This window comes from Gymnoscopelus braueri (assembly GCF_963280865.1).
Source record: "Gymnoscopelus braueri genome assembly, chromosome: 12".
NCBI classification, from domain to species: Eukaryota; Metazoa; Chordata; class Actinopteri; order Myctophiformes; family Myctophidae; genus Gymnoscopelus; species Gymnoscopelus braueri.
Genome location: NC_137614.1, coordinates 37606996 through 37628377, shown reverse-complemented (window position 1 = coordinate 37628377; position 21382 = coordinate 37606996). Strand labels below are relative to the sequence as shown.

The following is a 21382-nucleotide window of genomic DNA, read 5'->3' as shown; positions in this document are numbered from 1 at the left end:
AAATCAAATTTGGACTGTTCTCCTTTTTGCAATTGCAATTGGCTCTACGTTTATTAATGGCCCCTCAATGATACAAATTTGGGACAGATGTGTTTATGATTTGTGCCATTTTCTTTCCAAACGGACCCTCCCACAAATTTCAGAAGCCAATCGTTGCCCATCTGAAGGGAATATGAAAAATATGACTGATACATCTTGATCACATGACCAAAGACAGAGTGTTTGCCGATTTGTGTGAATTTTGCACACAATTTGTAGGAGTAGTAGCAAAATATGTGTTTTGAACGCAAAATGGCGGAAAATCTTGAAATCGGATTTTTGATGCTATGACCTACAGTTCAAGAGTTATAGGCCAAAAAGTGAATCTGCCTGTTTTTTAATGGATATTGATAAGCCTAATAGTATGGAAAATATTCAAAATAAAGTTTGGTACCCAAGGCTAGAATCCATCAGTAGGTCCTAAAGAAGCCTTGTGCAAAATTTGGCGCTATTATCAGCTTCGTATCGTTCATTTTGCTAAGGTACCCCACTATAATGTGCATTGTCCCGTGTGAATAAACACATAATATAAAGTAAAGTAAAATGTACAGTAGTGGAGTGGGTATAGTCATTATAAAGTAGCATAAGGTTCAAGGTTTCAAGGTTTGATTGTTGTTAGATCTTGATTACATAAGAGTTATTATTTTGTTCTGGTTGCTCAGACCCAGCAATAATAATAATAAATATAGCTGCAAGCAGCGATAATACGGGGCCAGTGAATAGAGAGAGAGAGAGAGAGAGAGAGAGAGAGAGAGAGAGGGGGGAATAGATTGAAGAGAAAGAGAGAGAGAGACATGGAAACGGAATAGATTGAAGAGAAAGAGAGAGAGACATGGAAACAGAATAAATTGAAGAGAAAGAGAGAGAGAGACATGGAAACGGAATAGATTGAAGAGAAAGAGAGAGAGAGACAGACATGGAAACGGAATATAGATTGAAGAGAAAGAGAAAGAGAGAAATGGAAACGGAATAGATTGAAGAGAGAGACAGACAGACATGGAAACTGGAGAGAGAGAGAGAGAGACATGGAAACTGAAGAGTGAGAGAGAGAGACAGATCATCATGATTGCCTCAACACATCGTCGGGGACAGGGATCGAACCGGTGACCTCCGGACTCATAGGCTGCCTTTCTTCTCATTGAGCTAGAGATATGATAGTCCTGGTAGTGTCTGTTGATATATATAAGTCTTTCCGTCCCTGACGGACCAGGCCTTTGTTTCGCTAACTACTCTAGATCACTGGTTCCCTAACCATCTACCGATAGAGAAATTGTATGTCTCCTCGGAACAGAAACCATTGAAAATAGCTGATCTACAAACTCACAAAATGTTGCTATCTGAAAGGTTGTGATATTGTAGATCGGCTATTTTCACTGGTTTCTGTTCCGAGGAGACGCGTAAGTCTAAGAATAGAGAGAGAGAGAGAGAGAGAGAGAGAGAGAGAGAGAGAGAGAGAGAGAGAGAGAGAGAGAGAGAGAGAGAGAGAGAGAGAGAGGGGGAGAGAGGGGGAATAGATTGAAGAGAAAGAGAGATAGAGACATGGAAACGGAATAGATTGAAGAGAAAGAGAGAGAGAGAGACATGGAAACGGAATAGATTGGAGAGAAAGAGAGAGAGCAACATGGAAACGGAATAGATGGAAGAGAAAGAGAGAGAGAGACATGGAAACGGAATAGATTGAAGAGAAAGAGAGAGAGAGACATGGAAACGGAATAGATTGAAGAGAAAGAGAGAGAGAGAGACATGGAAACGGAATAGATTGAAGAGAGAGAGAGAGAGCGAGAGAGCCATGGAAACGGAATAGATTGAAGAGAGAGAGAGAGAGAGACATGGAAACGGAATAGATTGAAGAGAGAGAGACAAGGAAACATAATAGATTGAAGAGAGAGAGAGATGGAAGCAGAATGGATTGATTGGACATCTCAACCTATTGCCATTAACAGGAATCGAACCCTCAACCTTCGGACTGACAGGATGCAACACTACCTATAGTGCTATAGCTTTGTCTAGGCTGAGGTTGTCTGTTGAAGATAAAAGTGAACCAGTGAAAGCAGCCTACAAGCTCAGAAACACGTTGCTATCTGAAAAGTTTTGAGATTGTAGATCGGCTATTTTCACAATGAAGTTTGTCATACATTGCAAAAACATACTCTCTCCAAGAAGCATTTCATGTTACCTTTAACAGTTGCACATGCATTAATTGATACAGTCATGTTTTGTGCGATACAATTGAAAAGTAGCCAGCAAGAGGTGAGGCTTGAACCGGCGACCCTGCTATCCAGCGGCTGATGCTGAAGCGAGACGCCATTGGACCAACAAAACAGAACCAGTGAAAAAAGAATTTACACTAACACTAACACTAAGATCACTCGTTCACAAACCATTTACCAATGGAGAAATTGTATGTCTCCTCGAAACTGAAACCAGTGAAAGCGGCCGATCTACAAGCTCACAAAACGTTGCTATCTGAAAAGTTGTGAGATTGTAGATCGGCTATTTTAACAATGAAGTACGTCATACATTGAAAAAACATACTCTCAAATAAGCATTTCATGTTATTTTTACCGTTTGCACATGTATTCATTGATACAGTCATGTTTTTTGCAATTCAACTTAATTGAGTCTGCATCAAGTGAGGCTTGAATCGGCAACCTTGCAGTCATGAGGCACTCACTTAAGGGAGAAGCCATTGAACAGACAAGAACCTGTGAAAAAGGAGATCACACAGATGATACAGTTTCACGCAAATAGCTGAAAAACCCTGGGTTTAAGTGTTTTTCAAACTGCTCAAAATTGCGGACAATCTAAGGGCGGAGCTTACTGGTCAACGTGATACATGTGTTCCTCATGAGTCAAGGCACATGCGTAAGCAGGTTTAATGGCTGTCGGCCAAACGAGGCATGACTTTTGCCTGTTTAAAGTTAGCATTTTCAAAAAATCGCTATAGCGCCCCCCTTTGACCAATTGGAGTAAGATTGGTTTCAGTGATATTTGGAATGCCCCTCAACATTACCGCAAAGTTTCAAAGAAATGTGAGTCTGCATGTATGTGTTAGGGGCAGATGAATAATTGTCATAAAACTGCAATATTCATTGGCTCATTAAAGCTTCATCTTTTCACTTATGGAAAATCTTTGCTGCTTGTTTGTCGGCATAGGTCCAAAGTTCATGTGTAAAACGTTTCGTGCAGATTACTCAAAAATCCCAGGAGGAGATAGGTTTTAACTGTTTTTCATATAATTCAAAATGGTGGGAGATCTAAAGGTCAGAGGTCACACATGGAAACATAATAGACTGAAGAGAGAGACAGATGGAAGCAGAACGGATTGAATGGACATCTCAACCTATTGCCATTAACAGGAATCGAACCCTCAACCTTCGGATTGACAGGCTGCAACACTACCTATAGTGCTATAGCTTTGTACAGATTGAGGTTGTCTGTTGAAGATAAAAGTGAACCAGTGAAAGCAACCGACCTACAAGCTCAGAAATACGTTGCTATCTGAAAAGTTGTGAGATTGTAGATCGGAGAGAGAGAGAGAGAGACATGGAAACGGAATAGATTGAAGAGATAAGGATAATTCCTTTAACAGGTCTGTTCATGAAAGTCCTTGCGGTCTTGTTTCCAATGAGGGCCTGTGAGCAATTAGGGGTTAAGAGTCTTGCTCAGGGACAAATTTCATTTGCTGGCCTGGCCTGGAATCGTACCTGGGAAACGGGGGCCTCTGGCTCCCTAGGCTGGCTCACTAACCACTCAGCTATGGCCGCCCCTCAAAAGAGAGAGAGAGAGAGAGAGAGAGAGACATGGAAACGGAATAGATTGAAGAGGGAGACATGGAAACGGAAAAGATTGAAGAGAGAGAGAGAGAGACATGGAAACAGAATAGATTGAAGAGAGAGAGAGACATGGAAACATAATAGATTGAAGAGAGAGAGAGAGATGGAAGCAGAATGGATTGATTGGACGTCTCAACCTATTGCCATTAACAGGAATCGATCCCTCAACCTTCGGATTGACAGGCTGCAACACTACCTATAGTGCTATAGCTTTGTCTAGGCTGAGGTTGTCTGTTGAAGATAAAATTGAACCAGTGAAAGCAGCCGATCTAAAAGCTCAGAAACACGTTGCTATCTGAAAAGTTTTGAGATTGTAGATCGGCTATTTTCAGAATGAAGTATGTCATACATTGAAAAGACATACTCTCAAATAAGCATTTCAGGTTACCTTTAACAATTGCACTTGCATTAATTGACACAAGTAAGACGCGCGAACGCTGGAAGCGAACGCAGATTGACTGAGGCTGCTATATTTCAACCACACTGTAGTAGTGCACTCTGCCGCACTCTGCCGGCTGTATACAGGCAGTGCAGCTGCTGGCATTTCAGCACGGAGTTTCGAGTCACATGGGGGCGCGAGCCAATGAGAGCGTGAACACACGCTGTATACAGGCAGTGCAGCTGCTGGCATTTCAGCACGGAGTTTCGAGTCACATGGGGGCGCGAGCCAATGAGAGCGTGAACACACACGGAAAGACCATAAATAAGGGACAGACACACACACACACACAACCCAAGCACGGTGATATAGTAAGCTCCACTTGGTCGGAGGCCTCCTTCCGCGTTCGCAAGAATCATGTTGTGTGCAATGCAACTTAAATGAAGTCTGCATCAAGTGAGGCTTGAACTGACAACCTTGAGATTGTAAGGCACACACTTAAGCGAGAAACCATTGGAACAACAGACAGGACCTGGTGAATGAGAGAGAGAGAGAGAGAGAGAGAGAGAGAGAGAGAGAGAGAGAGAGAGAGAGAGAGAGAGAGAGAGAGAGAGAGAGAGAGAGAGAGAGAGAGAGAGAGAGAGAGAGAGAGAGAGAGACATGGAAACGGAATAGATTGAAGAGAGAGAGACACGGAAACATAATAGATTGAAGAGAGAGAAGCAGAATGGATTGATTGGACATCTCAACCTATTGCCATTAACAGGAATCGAACCATCAACCTTCGAATTGACAGGCTGCAACACTACCTATAGTGCTATTGCTTTGTCCAGGCTGAGGTTGTCTGTTGAAGATAAAAGTGAACCAGTGAAAGCAGCCGATCTACAAGCTCAGAAAGAACGTTGCTATCTGAAAGGTTTTGAGATTGTAGATCGGCTATTTTCAGAATGAAGTATGTCATACATACTTCATACCCTCTCAAATAAGCATTTCAGGTTATCTTTATCAATTGCATTATGTATTAATTGACACAATTACTGGTAGTGTCTGTTGATATTTATAAGTATTTCCGTCCATTATGAACCAAGCCTCTGTGTCCCGAACTACTCTAGATCACTGGTTCACAAACCATTTACCAATAAAGGCATTTTTGTGTCTCCTCGGAACGAAAACTAGTGAAAGTAGCCGATCTACAAGCTCACAAAACGTTGCTATCTGAAAAGTTGTGAGATTGTAGATCGGCTATTTTCACAATGAAGTTTGTCATACATTGCAAAAACATACTCTCTCCAAGAAGCATTTCATGTTACCTTTAACAGTTGCACATGCATTAATTGAGAGAGAGAGACATGGAAACATAATAGATTGAAGAGAGAGAGAGATGGAAGCAGAATGGATTGATTGGACATCTCAACCTATTGCCATTAACAGGAATCGAACCTTCAACCTTCGGATTGACAGGCTGCAACACTACCTATAGTGCTATAGCTTTGACCAGGCTGAGGTTGTCTGTTGAAGATAAAACTGAACCAGTGAAAGCAGCCGATCTACAAGCTCAGAAACACGTTGCTATCTGAAAAGTTTTGAGATTGTAGATCGGCTATTTTCAGAATGAAGTATGTCATACATTGCAAAAACAGACCTTCTCAGATAAGCATTTCATGTTATCTTTATCAATTGCATATGTATTCATTAACACAGTCTTGTAGTTTGCAATGCACTTTAAATGAAGTCTCCACCAAGTAAGGCTTGAACCGGCAACCTTGATGTTGTGAAACATTCACTTAAGCGGGAAGCCATTGGACCAACAGACCTGATACAGTGAAAACGGAGGTCAGACAGATGATACCATTTCACGCAAATAACTGAAAAATCCTGGGTTTAAGTGTTTTTCAAACTGCTCAAAATTGCGAACAATCTAAGGGCGGAGAGAGAGACATGGAAACGGAATAGATTGAAGAGAGAGAGACATGGAAACAATAGATTGAAGAGAGAGAAGGATGGAAGCAGAATGGATTGATTGGACGTGTCAACCTATTGCCATTAACAGGAATCTAACCCTCAACCTTCGGATTGACGGGCTGCAACATTACCTATAGTGCTATAGCTTTGTCCAGGCTGAGGTTGTCTGTTGAAGATAAAACTGAACCAGTGAAAGCAGCCGATCTACAAACTCAGAAACACGTTGCTATCTGAAAAGTTTTGAGATTGTAGATCGGCTATTTTCAGAATGAAGTATGTCATACATTGCAAAAACATACCCTCTCAAATAAGTATTTCAGGTTATGTTTAACAATTGCACATGTATTAATTGACACAATCATGTTGTGTGCAATGCAACTTTAATGAAGTCCGCATCAAGTGAGGCTTGAACTGGCAACCTTCAGGTTGTGAGGCACACGTTTAAGGGAGAAGCCATTGGACCAACAGACAAGAACTTGTGAAAAAGGAGATCACACAGATGATACAGTTTCACGCAAATAGCTGAAAAATCCTGGGTTTAAGTGTTTTTCAAACTGCTCAAAATTGCGGACAATCTAAGGGCGGAGCTTACTGGTCAACGTGATACATGTGTTCCTCATGAGTCAAGGCACATGTGTAAGCAGGTTTAATGGCTGTCGGCCAAACGAGGCATGACTTTTGCCTGTTTAAAGTTTGCACTTTAAAAAAATCGCTATAGCGCCCCCCTTTGACCAATTGGAGTAAGATTGGTTTCAGTGATATTTGGAATGACCCTCAACATTAACGCAAAGTTTCAAAGAAATGTGAGTCTGCATGTATGTGTTAGGGGCAGATGAATAATTGTCATAAAACTGCAATATTCATTGGCTCATTAAAGCTTCATTTTTTCACTTATGGAAAATCTTTTGCATCAGTTTGTCGGCATAGGTCCAAAGTTCATGTGTAAAACGTTTCGTGCAGATTACTCAAAAATCCCAGGAGGAGATAGGTTTTAACTGTTTTTCATATAATTCAAAATGGTGGGAGATCTAAAGGTCAGAGGTCAAAAGTCAGAGGGTTAAAGTTGTTCATCATGAGTAGACGCATGTGTGTATTGAAGTTTTATGGCTGTAGGTCAAACAGGGCATGAGTTGTACCTGTTCAAAGTTGGCATTTTCAATTGAGTGCTATAGCGCCACCTTTTGACGAAAGATTGTGAGAATTATTTCTTGATAGTTTTTCATGACCATCTACCATATGGCCGAGTTTCGTAAAAAGCGTATGAAGAAAGGGGGAGAAGAAAAAAGAGGGGAACATTAAAACAGGTCCAGAGCTGAGAGCTCTGGCCCCGTAATAACAATAATAATAATAATAATAATAATAATAATAATAATAATAATAAACATATAAAAATGAATAGAATAGCCACAGAAAGAATAGCAGCAATATTAAAGGAGTAGTTCAACCAAAGAATTACTTATTTTCTATCAATTACGCACCCCATGAAGCGTTGAATTCAAGGACATATTTTTGTTTTTGCCGCATTCCTAAGCCAATCGTTTGATGACCGGCAGAGTCTATCTGAGTCTCCTGTCTCCTACTGAGCAGCCATCCGATCATCAAATTATTGCCTTATAAATGCGACAAAAACTAAAGATTTGTGTTTTTTTCAAAATGTTTTTTTTGTGAAATGGGACATTCTGCGTGATGAGTACTTCTACTTTTGGGACTTTAAGTATATTTTGATGCCAACACATTTTGTACTTTTACTCGAGTCAATTTTGATTACCGGACTTTTGTAGAGTGTTTCTACACGGCAGCATTGATACTTTTACTTAAGTCAAACATTTGAGTACTTATTTTCTAAATGGTACTAAGATGACATGAAACCAACCCTTAGTGACGTCATTGATGCAGTATTTAAAGTCCGGGCCCCCGCAGCTCCAGGACATGTCCTCCAGGCTGAAGGACTGGTTAGATCGCAGCATGATGATCTCAATGGCGCTGGACTTTAACAGGGCTATCTGGTCCTCCGCTGTTAACTCCCTACAGAACACAAACACACATACATTTGTATTACTAATTGTGAGGACAACATTTTAGCACGCCGATTTTATGAACTATATACACTATATCGGAATATAGAGCTATTTAACCCTTAATTTAACAAAAACATACAGTATCGCTTAAACCCCTTTAGGATAATTATCATCATTTACAGTAGGTCAAATAAGCACTGTTTAGACAGTTGTGTAGCCTGTTGTGATTTAGTAACATTCTGTCGTGATAAAAGTTCAAATCTTTGATAATATATATTATATACTATATATAAATATTTTCACGATTTAAAAAAGAAATAGCAGATCTACAAGCTCATAGAGCTAGAGCTACATCTGCAATTCTTTGAATAGCCAAAGAAATCTGAAAATGACACAGATGCGTTTCCCAGTCAGCTAAGCAAGCGCGAGCTAGGACAAAAAGATGACACCAAGGCAGTATAGCATGGCACGACAAGTTTATATATCACACAAATATACTATACATTGGCAGAAACCACATTATGTGGCCGGAAGGCAGGATGTGAAGAAATGTTCTAACAAGAAGATGACAGTTGTACTTCTATAGTGACATCCTGTACTGTACATTATGGACCTGCAGTATGTTGATAAGGGAGAGGCACATGTGGGCAGAGACACATCGTATCTGTACGATTACACGGCTTACAAGGCAAGCGTGGCGAATAAACAGATAATAATAATCAGAAAATGTGTTGCGAATATTTCACATCAAACTATTAATCTGGTGATGCCTCATTTATACAGGTGGTATTCGTGGGCGGGAAATAACCCCTTGAAAAATAATTATGTATAAAAATAATTGATCGCACAAAAAAAATGCTCCCAGTGTGGAAGGATCTTATAAGCTGCACTCAGTACTACCTACTCAAACATCACGAGCGTCAGAATTTCTACTGCTGAGCTAAGATGGATTTTTTGGGGGGAAGATGATATATTATGCTTTGAACTTCAGGCAGTACTACTTGTCAAAGAGTAGGTGTCCTGCACGAGCGTGTGCACGCGTGCCTGGCGTTGCACTCCATTAGTTAAAACATCCACAGTACACCACTGTCTATCTTCATATTATAGCCTATATAGTATAAGTGCATGCTTATGTACTGCATGCTTAGGTACTGCATAGCCTGTGTTGAGAGAGGCGCTTACGTGCGCGTTCGGGAAACACGCGCGTGTCCTGGTACAAACCCTGGTACACGCGCGTTTGTACAACTTAAGGCAGTCTTACCGGAGCCTTCGTAAGGACATGCACATAACTCCCTATGCAGATTCTCTTTGGGAAACGCGGCCACTGTCTGTTCCAGACAGCTGTGGTGGCCCCTTCAGTGCCCCGCCATGACCTTTGCTACTACATGCAACACAATACAACAACTTGTGTTCATATATCGTGTCAGCCCTGGTTTTGACTTGCCAGCAGAAAATAACAGAGTACATTCAGACATGTGTAATGGGATTACTCTTAAGGCAAGTTCGGGTTGGCTATTTACAGAAAATTATATTAAATTTACTTTTGCGTATTTTCCTTTTGGAAAATATCTAAATTTAGAGGAACATTTTGTACTGTCCTAAAGTTTGTGTCAAACCCCACCCATCTGGCACCTACAGGACGTGGGATAAAACGAACCACTAACAGGACCTTCAAATACATTGTGGTTCAAACCCTTTCTCTTTCTCTCCCTCGCTCGCTCTCCCTCCCTCTCTCTCTCTATCCCCCTCTTCCTCTCCCCCTCCCCCCATCTCTTACTCCATTTCTCTCTTTCTCTCTCACACGCACGCACGCACGCACACGCCATCTGTTACCTTCAAAGTTACACTTCTTTGTGTGCCGGGGAGGTTTGAGGTGAGGTGATTTGGGAAAGGCTGGAATAGGACAGTGTGTACAATGAATGCATGGTTACTATGGTGACAGCACCATGCACGTTCACTAAAGCTGTAGCCCCCCCCCCCCTCTCTCTCTCTCTCTCTCTCTCTCTCTGTAATTCAAATTCAAATGTTCTTCATAGCAAAAAACAGAGCACTATTTTTTGCCAAAGCAAAATCAACAAAGTTGGATCTGACAGTAACTACAAATGAAATGAGTACATAAAAATGTACTCATAATGTACTATCAATCAAACGTTTGTCATAATATGACAAACATATATATTATATTGGTCCTTCTGTTTGAGACAATAGTATGCTAACACATACTGGCTTCAGCAGGGATATCCTCTTTTCTGTCTCCTAGGTTTTTTGCACTGGAGGAGTTCAGCCATTTTTAAGAGGGTGTGCGCTCGCGTGCATGCATGCGAGCGCATATTTCACTTTAGTTTTGTACAACTCAATGGGGCTGTGCCTTGCCCAGATTTGGAGTCATATGTCATAGACCAGTGGTTCTCAACCTTTTCAAGCCGTGACCCCCCAAAATAATCATATTTGAACTGGGGACCCCCTACCCTGACAAGCACTTGGAATGTAGAAGAGTCTTGTTTGATTCGGTTCCACAGATAACCATTAGGCTATTTTCTAAATATTTTGCCTCTTTCTTATATTATTTGACAATTTGGCCAATGTTTGATGTCGCGACCCAAAGTGGGGCCGCGGGAAGGTGTCGTTGGGGTCAATGGGGTCGCGGGAAGGTGCCGTTGGGGGCGATGAGGTCGCCAAAAAAAAATCCCTCATAGGGTCGTGGTATAAAAAAGTTTGAGAAACCCTGGTATAGTTTGTTGATTACTTCTGATGCAGAAATTGTCTTTTTTTTTCTTTTTTTTGCATTAATAAGGTCTTAAAAATCCTTGAATTGTCACTTCCCTGTCATTTGAGGACCCTCCCAACAAAAAAAAACATGAGGGGACCCCTCATGTTTTTTTTCCCCCACAGGGGAGAACCACTGTCATACCACTGTCATAGATGACTGATGTCACAGGCTGGCCACATGAAGTCCAAGACCCACATAAGAACTACACGGTTCCCATGTGGATCCCGAGATCCACATGATCCCAAGGATCCACATACATTTTTCATTCGAGTGAAGCTCAACTGCATAGCCTTTTCAATTTGCAGAGCTCAATTTCTCTGATTCCTAAGCAATCTGTGCGCCAGAGACAGTGTACGGTAGGTTGGTCTTCACCTGTCCTGCTCTCTCTGTGCTCTAGAAATGTATACTGACTCCAAAGTCTGTTTTCAGTCCTACAATCAGGAAGTGAGTTAGCAATGAGTTCCTTCCCCAGATGTGCAAAGCTTTTTTAATTCATGCAGAAAACAAGGTCTTGTGATATTTGTTAAAGGGTAAGACCACTTTGGTAGGGGTTTGGGTTGTGTAGTTACCTTGCCATGATGTAACTCCAAAGGTGGACAAGAAATACAAAAATATTGCTCCATTAATTAGAAATTGATCATTCAAAATATGCTCCCAATTGACTTACATTGTACACTGAAACAGCTCTCAAAGTCACTCTTTTAGCCCGTAAACGAACACAAACGAAGCTGATTCAGACAATATAGAACATCACCAAACCCAGTACTGTTTATCTTTTTAATAAAAATGTCAACTTCCTGATGATTTTACTATTTGAAGATCCGGATCCGGATCCGCCGATCCAGTCCAGGTTTTCTTTCTAATAAAAATAGCTAAATCAACAGGAAGTTAACATTTTTATTAAAAAGAAAACAGTACTGGGATTGATGATGTTCTATATTATCTGAATCAACTTAGTTTTTGTTCGTTTATGTGCTAAAAGAGCGACTTTGAGAGCTGTTTTACTGTACAATGTAAGTCAATGGGGAGCATATTTTGAATGATCAATTTCTAATCAATGGAGCAATTATTTTTGATTTCTTGTCCACCTTTGGAGTTACATCATGGCAAGGTAACTACACAACCCAAACCTCTACCAAAGTGGTCTTACCCTTTAAGGGGGGAAAAAAGAAAAAAAGAAAATTGCTATAGTGTTTGTTTGTTCAGTAACAGGGATTTCCCCGTCTCTCCAGCTCTTTAGTTAACAGAAAATTCATTTTCAGGTGGGTTGACAATTTCATCCAATCACGAGAGAGTACCCATATTTCAATTGTATAGTGTTCCAGTTCCAATTTCCACTTCTTTGTTTCATCACTTCCAATTTCACTTGTTTATCCTGTGCCCTCTGCTGATTGGGTAAAATCCTACTATATTCCAGCCCTGTGGATTACATATGCTTTTGGCTATTTTCAGTTCAACAGGGGGATTCCATTCCCTGTTGCCCCCCGCCCTTCGTTCACCACAGTCTGGGCTCTGCTTCAAATGTCCTAGAACTTTGGACACCTGACAAGGTCAGCAGAAAGGACGAATGGATGTGAATAGAAAACTAACTGTGCATGGGGATCATTTCGATTTCTTCATATACGTCCGTTTCATGTGTGTGCACATGTGAACGGAAGGACGCACGTTACCGTTTCCCTTCCACTTTCAACAATTATGTGCTGTATGTGTGTGCATACATTTGTGTGTTTACATCATGTGAGAGCGTGGTTGTTCTGCTGTATTCTCAGAAGAGCTTGTTTGTTTGTTAGTGCTAATAGCATCTCCTAGCTCCGCAACACGTCGGGGGGGAAAAACAACATGTAGGTGGCAAAACCACTATGTTGTGAGCTGCTTTTGGCTGCAGTGGTGGAAGAAGTACTCACACAAATGTATATAGGGCTGAAGTGGTTCATGTATGTTTTGTAATAATAATCAAAATCTACTAACTAGTAACTAAAGTTTTCAAATAATTGTAGTGGAGTAAAAGTACAATATTTGCCTCTGAGATGTAGTGGAGCAAAATCAAAAGTACAGAAAATTGGAAATATTCCAGTAAAGTAAAAATACCTCAAAATTGTACAGTACTTGAGTTAATGTGCTTGTGAGTTACTTTACACCACTGTGTATATATGCGTGTGTGGGGGGGTGTGTGCTAGGGGATATGTTGTTATAGACTTATGTATTATATATATTGAGTATCTGATAATTGGCCCTCAATATGCCATAATAGTAAGGAAGGCCCTGCACTACTAGGCTAACTAGTAGAGGTACAGTGACACAGCAAAACAGTATGAAGAGGAGACATTGGTCAGTCTGAACTTTCACCCACTTCTGAGCAAGCTAACGTAATATCATACCTGGAGTTGTGAAAGACTCATTGCAAAATACACGGACCACCACAGTAATAAGAACCTAAACACACGAGTTAAGATGCATGAATGGTGAGACAGCACCTTAGGATATCCCAGCCTAAAGTCAACAGGTTACTTATAGACAAGAACTGGCAAATGTAAGACAGGGGTTCCCGGTTTGACCAGTCAATGTGACATGGACTTGGAAAGGTCAAAGCTCTCAGATGGGTAAATTGTTCTACTAATAACGTTAATGAATGTACTGGATTACACTGTGACGACATTCATCTCATGTATAAAGACCCTGAGGATTCTCAGCAGACCTGCCGCGGTAAGCTCTTGTATATTGGCTATGCATGGCTGACTATTTAAATAAACTAATATGTGATTATAACTCGTCGTTGTCTGTCGTAACTTTGATTAATAAGTTAACACCCTGAATTGGGAACCACAGTGGGCGTGTCAATATTCTACAGGTTGGAAGATGCAGATGTGATATAAAAAGTGGCGAAAGCAAGGGAAAAATGTTTTTACAAACTGTGCAGTGGTTAGTTTGTTTGATAAAGCTGTGTCTTTGTTTGGTTGCACAATGGAAGATTCACCTTAGTAAAGGCCTTTGCAGACAGGGTGCGATTAGTCCATCAGTTTTTACCTCATGCGATAAGACGCACGAATCGAACTGGGTTCGATTGAAAAGAAAACGCATCGCCGCACCGCAAATTCGGAGCCGGTGTGCATGAGGTCATTGAGAACCATGTGTTCATTTAAAAAATGATATTGTCCGTTTTTTCCGTGCGAAAAATCGCACCCTGTCTGCAAAGGCCTTTACACTGGCGTTAAGTCCACTCTAACCAAAATATTGTCACATAAAATGACATTTTCAATTTCCTCTCAACAATGTTGTTGCCTGGCCATGCCAGGCAATAGTCTACTGTCTGAATGGCCATTTAGACAGGGAAAGCATCTGTGTCATTTTAGATTTCTTTGGGTATTCAAAAAAATAGCAGATATACAAGCGCACAGCACTATGAGCTTGTAGATCTGCTGTTTGAAAAATCGTGAAAATGTGTGCAAATCTTTGAATATATATATTTTTTTTTAAAGAGAAAAGTTTTTACTCAAATCTTTGCTTCTGGGGGGTCCCTGCCTGGAACAACATAGTTTGAGATGGGGGTCCGCGACCAAATACATATCATTTTAGGGGTCCTTGACATGAAAAAAGTTTGAGAACCACTGATATTATAGCAACATACGTTTTTTGGGCGGTGAAACCGCCCCTATAAGTGAGATTTGGAAAAATGTACATTTTCCTGCGCTGTGATCTGGGCCCAGGAAATTTGTAGAATTATCCTGCGCTGTGATTGGCCAATCACAGTCTATTCAGGACTGTGATTGGCCAGTGTCACATGACACATGTGCATAGCCCTATATAAGTAACCATAACTTGAAAAAAAACAAATATTTGTTTTTTTCAAGTTATGGTTTCGTCCATCATAAAGAGTGTTTCAATAAATGTATTTATCTTTTGTACATGATTGGTTGACTCCATTCAGTATTGTGATTAGCTAGCAAGACACCGCCCACTTCACACAGGGTGTGTTTTTTTTTTTAATGTTAGGATTTAGAAGACATATATAGCATATTCAAAGATTTGCACACATTTTCATGATTTTCAAAAATAGCAGATCTACAAGCTCATAGGGTGACACTCGGTGCCACACTATGAGCTTGTATATCTGCAATTTTTTGAATAGCCAAAGAAATCTAAAAATGACACAGATGCGTTCCCGGTCTTAATGGATGGATGGATGTTGTGGAGGATGTGTTTGCATTGTTTTGGGATGGGGTGTGGTTTACCTGAAACCTGGGATCATCTTTGCGAAACCAATGACCTTCTGGATGCTGTAGGAGACCAGGTCTGCTAGATGAGGCAGCATGGACAGCTTGGTGTCCTCCTCACTGGAGTCTGGACTGCCTGCACCGTCCTGGTACATCATCAACAGATTGCTGAAGTTCAACTTGGTGTCCACTGACTCTGTATGGGAGGAGAGGAGAGCAGAGGAAAGGAGAGGAGAGGAGAGGAAGAGCAGAGGAAAGGAGAGGAAAGGAGAGGAGAGGAGAGGAGAGGAGAGGAGAGGAGAGGAGAGGAGAGGAGAGGAGAGGAGAGGAGAGGAGAGGAGAGGAGAGGAGAGGAGAGGCAGAGCAGAGGAGAGGAGAGGAGAGGAGAGAATTAGTGATGGATTGCTGATAGAAATGACCGTGATGGAACATATCTGATGATGACAATTTAATTTCCCCTGTGGGATTAATAAAGGTTTATCTATCCATCTATGAACCAACAGTGTAGGAAACTAGAAAATATTGCTCCTGAAGGAAAAGTGTGGGCTCTCTGTGTTGGTAGGCAGTATCTAGCACTTAAGAATGTTGGCAGGGAGTGTTGTTAAGCTTTAAGTAGTGGGTGTTATTAGTGTAAAGTATTGGTAGTGTTAAGAGTATGCAGTGCGGGGTGTGTGTGTGTGTGTGTGTGTGTGTGTGTGTGTGTGTGTGTGTGTGTGTGTGTGTGTGTGTGTGTGTGTGTGTGTGTGTGTGTGTGTGTGTGTGTGTGTGTGTGAGCGTGAGCGTGAGTATGTGTCTCACCAGGTGAGTGGTTAAAGGAGTCAGAGGAGGCATCTGATAGAGAATGAAGTGATGCTGCACGACTGGCACTGCGTGTTACTGGGCCCTCTCGCACTGGAGGCTGTAGACACACACACACACACACACACACACACACACACACACACACACACACACACACACACACACACACACACACACACACACACACACACACACACACACACACACACAAGCACACGCACACACACACAGACAAAGTTTTATAGTAGCGCTCATCAAACAAAGTTATAGTGGGTCATAATCTGCTGGACAGAGTAATGTTCTTCAAATTAGCTTTGGCATGTCAGCTAGCTGTGTTGCAGGCTGGTTCGCTCTCTGTATCCCAGCTTGACAAAACATTTGGCTTTTTATGTATGTTTGATTTTTCGTTTTATTACCGCCTCAAGCTTGAACGAGCAATGCTGGATCATTGGAACTTCCTCCGTTTAGCTTGTAGGAAATGAGTTGAACATCGCAGTGCTGTGATGTATTCAGATTTAAGGCTGGCGAGTGTGTGTATAATATCATGTATATAATATATGTGTTACACCAACGCCTCAGGCCTATAGGTGGTTTGAGATTCAGTTTCGCCCCGACATAACAACAAGCTATAGCTGACTGAATGCTACACAGTACACAGCTCATCTTCAAAGACAAAATGAAAACCACAGCTGCCTGGCACTGGAGTCTACAGACATCCACTCAATAATGTATGGTATCGAATTACATCTTAAAATTCATTGTAAATACTTCTAAAGGCTTTGTTCCAAAGCCATGAAAAAAATATGTAAAACACAGCTGTTAAAGCCCCCCCCCTCCAGTATTTTTAGCGTTTTTCAGCTGTTGAATGTTTTCCAGAGTCAACCTGTAGTCATATACATTGATTCCAATGGCGCCATAGAGACTAGGGACTGATGGCAGATTTTTGGGGTCCGATGCTGTGTTGAGGCTGATGATGTGTGATGAGGTCATGTGTGTGATGAGGTCGTGTGTGTGTGTGTGTGTGTGTGTGTGTGTGTGTGTGTGTGTGTGTGTGTGTGTGTGTGTGTGTGTGTGTGTGTGTGTGTGTGTGTGTGTGTGTGTGTGTGTGCGTGCATGCTGAGACTGTGTGTTGAGGCTGAGGCGTTTGTTTTTGTTGTTTTTGACCCCTTTTTTATGCCCAATTTAGTCGTTATGCCAGTTAGCTAACCCTCCCCACACACATGTGTGTGCTGTCACTGCCGTTGTATCCTACTGGCTCACCTGCCAGTGAGGGAACCCCCACCGGGAGGACGTAAGACTAGAGCCTTCGTCCTACTCCTCCCTGCCGACAGGGTGCCGTCCCCCAGCCCGTAGCAGTATTACGTGCAGTGACAAATATCACCCTCCCCGCCCCGGGTTCCCTCCCCCCAAACACGGGCCAATTGTGTTCGTATAGACGCTCGACAAAGCCGGACGCACCGGGGTGGAGTGTCGAGGCAGAGGCTGTGAGTTGAGGCTTTGTGTCGATGCTGAGGCGGTGCGTGTTCAGGGAAGAATTGAGCAGTTCTTAACTAACTAAGTAACTAAGTACATGTACTCAAGCACTGTACTTAAGTACAATTTTGAGGTATTTCTTTTTACTTTACTAGAGTATTTCCAATTGTCAGTACTTTTACTTCCACTCCACTACATCTCAGAGGCAAATATTGTACTTTTACTTCACTACAATGATTTGAAAACTTTAGTTACTAGTTACTTTGTAGATTTAGATTATTATTAAAAAACATACAGTAACCACTTCAGCCCGTTATACATTTCGTCGGCCATTTGAAAATAGCCGATATAGCCGATCTGCTATTTTCAAAAGATCTTTATACATTTGAAAACTTGAAATGGGACATTCTGCATAATAAAGAGTCTTTTTACTTTTGGTACTTTAAGTACATTTTGATACCAATACTTTTGCACTTTTTCTCAAGAAATGTTTTGATTTGTAACAGAGTATTTCCACATTGCAGTTGATACTTTCAAGTAAAAAAATTTGAGTACTTTTTCCACCACTGTGTAATACTGTGTAATAACTAAATAGGGGAGCAGAGAGTGTCCACGGACCCTGAAGCGTGTGAAGTCGGAGTAGGAGTCGTCGTAGGTCTTGTGATGCGCCTCCACCAGGCAGGAGATGATCTGAGATTGCTCGTCGTCCAGACGAGGCTTCATGGCCTCCCTGGCCGCCTCCTCCTCCTTCCTCTTCATGATCATGTCTTTCTTTCTCTGCACCTCCTCGTCCGTCAGGATGACTGCACAGGAAGATGGGAGAGTTTATTTATTTTACATTAAATAAAGCAATCGTTATTTAATTAAAAATATATAAATTAAATACAACTGGCCTCAAAACAAAGGAAGACACTCTCCTGCTTTATTGTGCAATACATTTAAAATAAAGAATCCCTCCTGTAATTATTCACTGTCTTCTCAACCACTAAAGATAATGCGCCAATTTTCCATGTCTGCTTTAATTGACAGATGAACAGGGTTAACAGGGTTAATTACGTTATCATGTTCTCTAAGGAGTATTTTTTTCAAACAAAATGAATGCTTATAGCCTATTGTTAAAAGGTCTTGTTTTATTATCGAAAACTGTTTGAATGAAACTCTTCCTCTGTTGATACTTAACATGATAGAGATTGGTATTTAACCCATTCAATCCGGGAACGCATCTGTGTCATTTTAGATTTTAGCTATAGCCATTATTTTATACTTTGGCTATTCAAAAATAGCAGACACACAACCTGGATGTAATCTAGACGAGAAGAAACTCAAGTATCACTACATAGTCAACTGAGCTCCTCTCATTGCACAGGAAAATACTGTGTTAATTTATCAGCTACTATCTCTCTCTGGGAGTGTACAAAATGTAAACAAACGGACCCGTGGGTCCATTTGGTTAGATTTGCAGACTCTCTGAGGTAAATTACATTTGACATTGTATCTCGATGCCTACTGTAATTTAGTGAAAGCACACGCACACACACGCGCACCCACACACACACACACACACATACACACGCACACTCACACACACACACACACACACACACACACACACACACACACATGAGCGCACCCACACACACACACACACACACACACATACTGTACACACACACACACACACACACACAGACGCGCACCCACACACACACACAAAGGAATCATCCAGTGAATCCGCACTCGCTGATCTGCATGACAATGTGTCTCAGCAGCATCAAGGTAACATGATAGTGGAGCTGTACAAAGCCCTGAATGACAGCGAGTTAATCACAGTGAGACTGCGGACGACACACCTCGTTGTTCCCGAGGAAATGGAGTGTGTGTGATCGTACATGCTTAATGACATGCTGGACAGCAGTAAACGTGGATCGCTTAGATCGCTGAGAGGCTAGAAGAGTTTGCCTGCATTGTTGGCGTGTTTGGGTGCGCTACAAAGCATAATCTAAACAATATTTCTAGAGGACAACTGGGTTGATATCACTAAAAGTCGTGTTTGTCAAACATTTTCGTTCCAAAGACCCCCATTTGAAAAGATTTGTTGCCATGAATGGAAAAGAAGATCTTAGTTGTTAGTACAGAATTCTACCTATGATCTGAATATACATTCTTATAAGGCATTCTCTCATTGGACTACTGTTGGTGGAACTCAAAGATGACAGACGAGAAGAGTTGATTTAGAGGTCTTCAATGTCGAACCATGCCTAAGCCGATATCCATAGACAATGCAAGATTAGTGTCTCATAGACAGTGTTCTTTACACCCTTTAATCACTCCACCTTTCTTCCAGAACATAGTTTGTCCGAACAAACAAGGATAACCCTGTCCTTAGCAATGTGCCATTGTTATCACACATCGTATCAATGTGTGTGGGAGAAGACGACAGCCTCCACGCGGCCTCCCCTGCAAGTAACGAGAGATGGTGAAAGACCAGCTCGTGAAACCAATGTCGCCACCCAATCATCGTCAAGCTGGCAGACCAAGGCGTAAAAAGTCAGGCGGATGCAAGTCCACGCCAGGACGGGTATCCATCCCGACGGTCGACCACCAAGGTCTGGCAGTGCTCCAGCTAAACGTCGAGGGCCTCACCAACGCCAAACTCGAGATCATAAGTCACCTCGCCGACTCCCACAAGGTTGCAGCCGTCCTCCTACAGGAAACCCACTGTATGGTTGAAGACACCCTCAAGCTGCCCGGGTTTCACCTAGCCGGTTCCATCCCCAGCAGACATCACGGAATTGCTACCTTTGTGAGGTCTGATCTTGGGTGGACAGCCACTGGCCAATCCCCACCAGGTGCCAGCATTGAGTGGCTGTCCACCAAGATACAGGCAACATCTGTGGCACCCCGTTTCTCAATCTCCTGAGGACCTGTCTACAAGGGCATGGCTAGCAACCTCCTGGAAGCAGGAATGGGAGTCGGCTGAACCCACACGTCTGCACCATCACATCCCAGACCCGGGAGATGGAGTTGAAGGAGAACATCTACCACGCCGGCATTGGACCCTGCTGAACCGCCTCCGTACTGGGGTTGGTCGCTTCAAATCGTCCATGAAGGAGTGGGGCCTGGCAGACAGCGCAGTATGCGAGTGTGGCGAGCCAGACAGACTGCCGAACATATAATCACCACCTGTCCTCTGTACAGACCTCCTTCAGAGGCTGGCCTCTTCCAAGTGGGACCAGAGACGAGAGCGTGGCTCTGTGACACTGAGCTGGACATATGACGACGATACACGAAAGAAGATCGTATCAATACTAGCCAGAGGATGTTCTTTTCCATGGCCCTGCTCTCTCATGTCACCAGATTTAAGCCAAGAATGGGCCAGCCTGACCTGAAGCATTCTGTTCTCTACACATGATCCCACTCGGCTAAAGATATCTGGCTATTTCTTCACTGCAGCCCCCTGTATGGCACAACACTTAATTGTTGAAATCACATCATGTACTCAGGCCTGTGGAGTCACACTCATATTAGCAGTATTGCATGGAATATCCGTTTTCCCTAACACTACCTTCTAGCTAACCGGTGCAATTAACCAGTTTCACCCTGGGGTCATTATTTTGGGCATGTCAAACTATATAAAAAATCCGACCCTTGGATTCTTCATTCACCGTTAAGGAATGTTTTACAAAAAATGACAAGAAAATTGTCTGTTAGTCAAAGACACCACCGGTAGGTAAACGATAGAAATAAAGCCATTTCTTGGATGAAGTACTCGCCTTTTATACTTGCATGTCGAAAACATGTCGAAAACATCTGACCTGTGGTGAGCTTGTAGATGTGCTATTCATAATAATAATAATTGTAACCTATAGTGACAGGCTCAAAGCAGTGATGCC

General features: G+C 42.0%; 2 protein-coding genes across 2 annotated transcripts in view; both read right to left on the bottom strand.

Annotated features, from left to right (window-relative positions):
* Window positions 1-19651, bottom strand: part of LOC308097379 (vitamin D3 receptor A) — a gene marked incomplete at its 5' end in the record, with an annotated part of 33709 nt that extends 14058 nt beyond the window's left edge. The window contains 5 exons of the mRNA XM_080445135.1: window positions 8090-8241; window positions 15234-15411; window positions 16014-16113; window positions 18108-18292; window positions 19633-19651. Of these exons, the coding sequence (XP_080301261.1) occupies window positions 8090-8241; window positions 15234-15411; window positions 16014-16113; window positions 18108-18292; window positions 19633-19651 (634 nt within the window). The remainder of the gene's footprint in view (window positions 1-8089; window positions 8242-15233; window positions 15412-16013; window positions 16114-18107; window positions 18293-19632) is intronic.
* calcrl2 (calcitonin receptor-like 2) overlaps window positions 16660-21382 on the bottom strand; it is a 218421-nt gene continuing 213698 nt past the window's right edge. Inside the window, exon 15 of the transcript XR_013934163.1 lies at window positions 16660-16674. The gene's annotated coding sequence lies outside the window, so the exon portion shown is untranslated. The remainder of the gene's footprint in view (window positions 16675-21382) is intronic.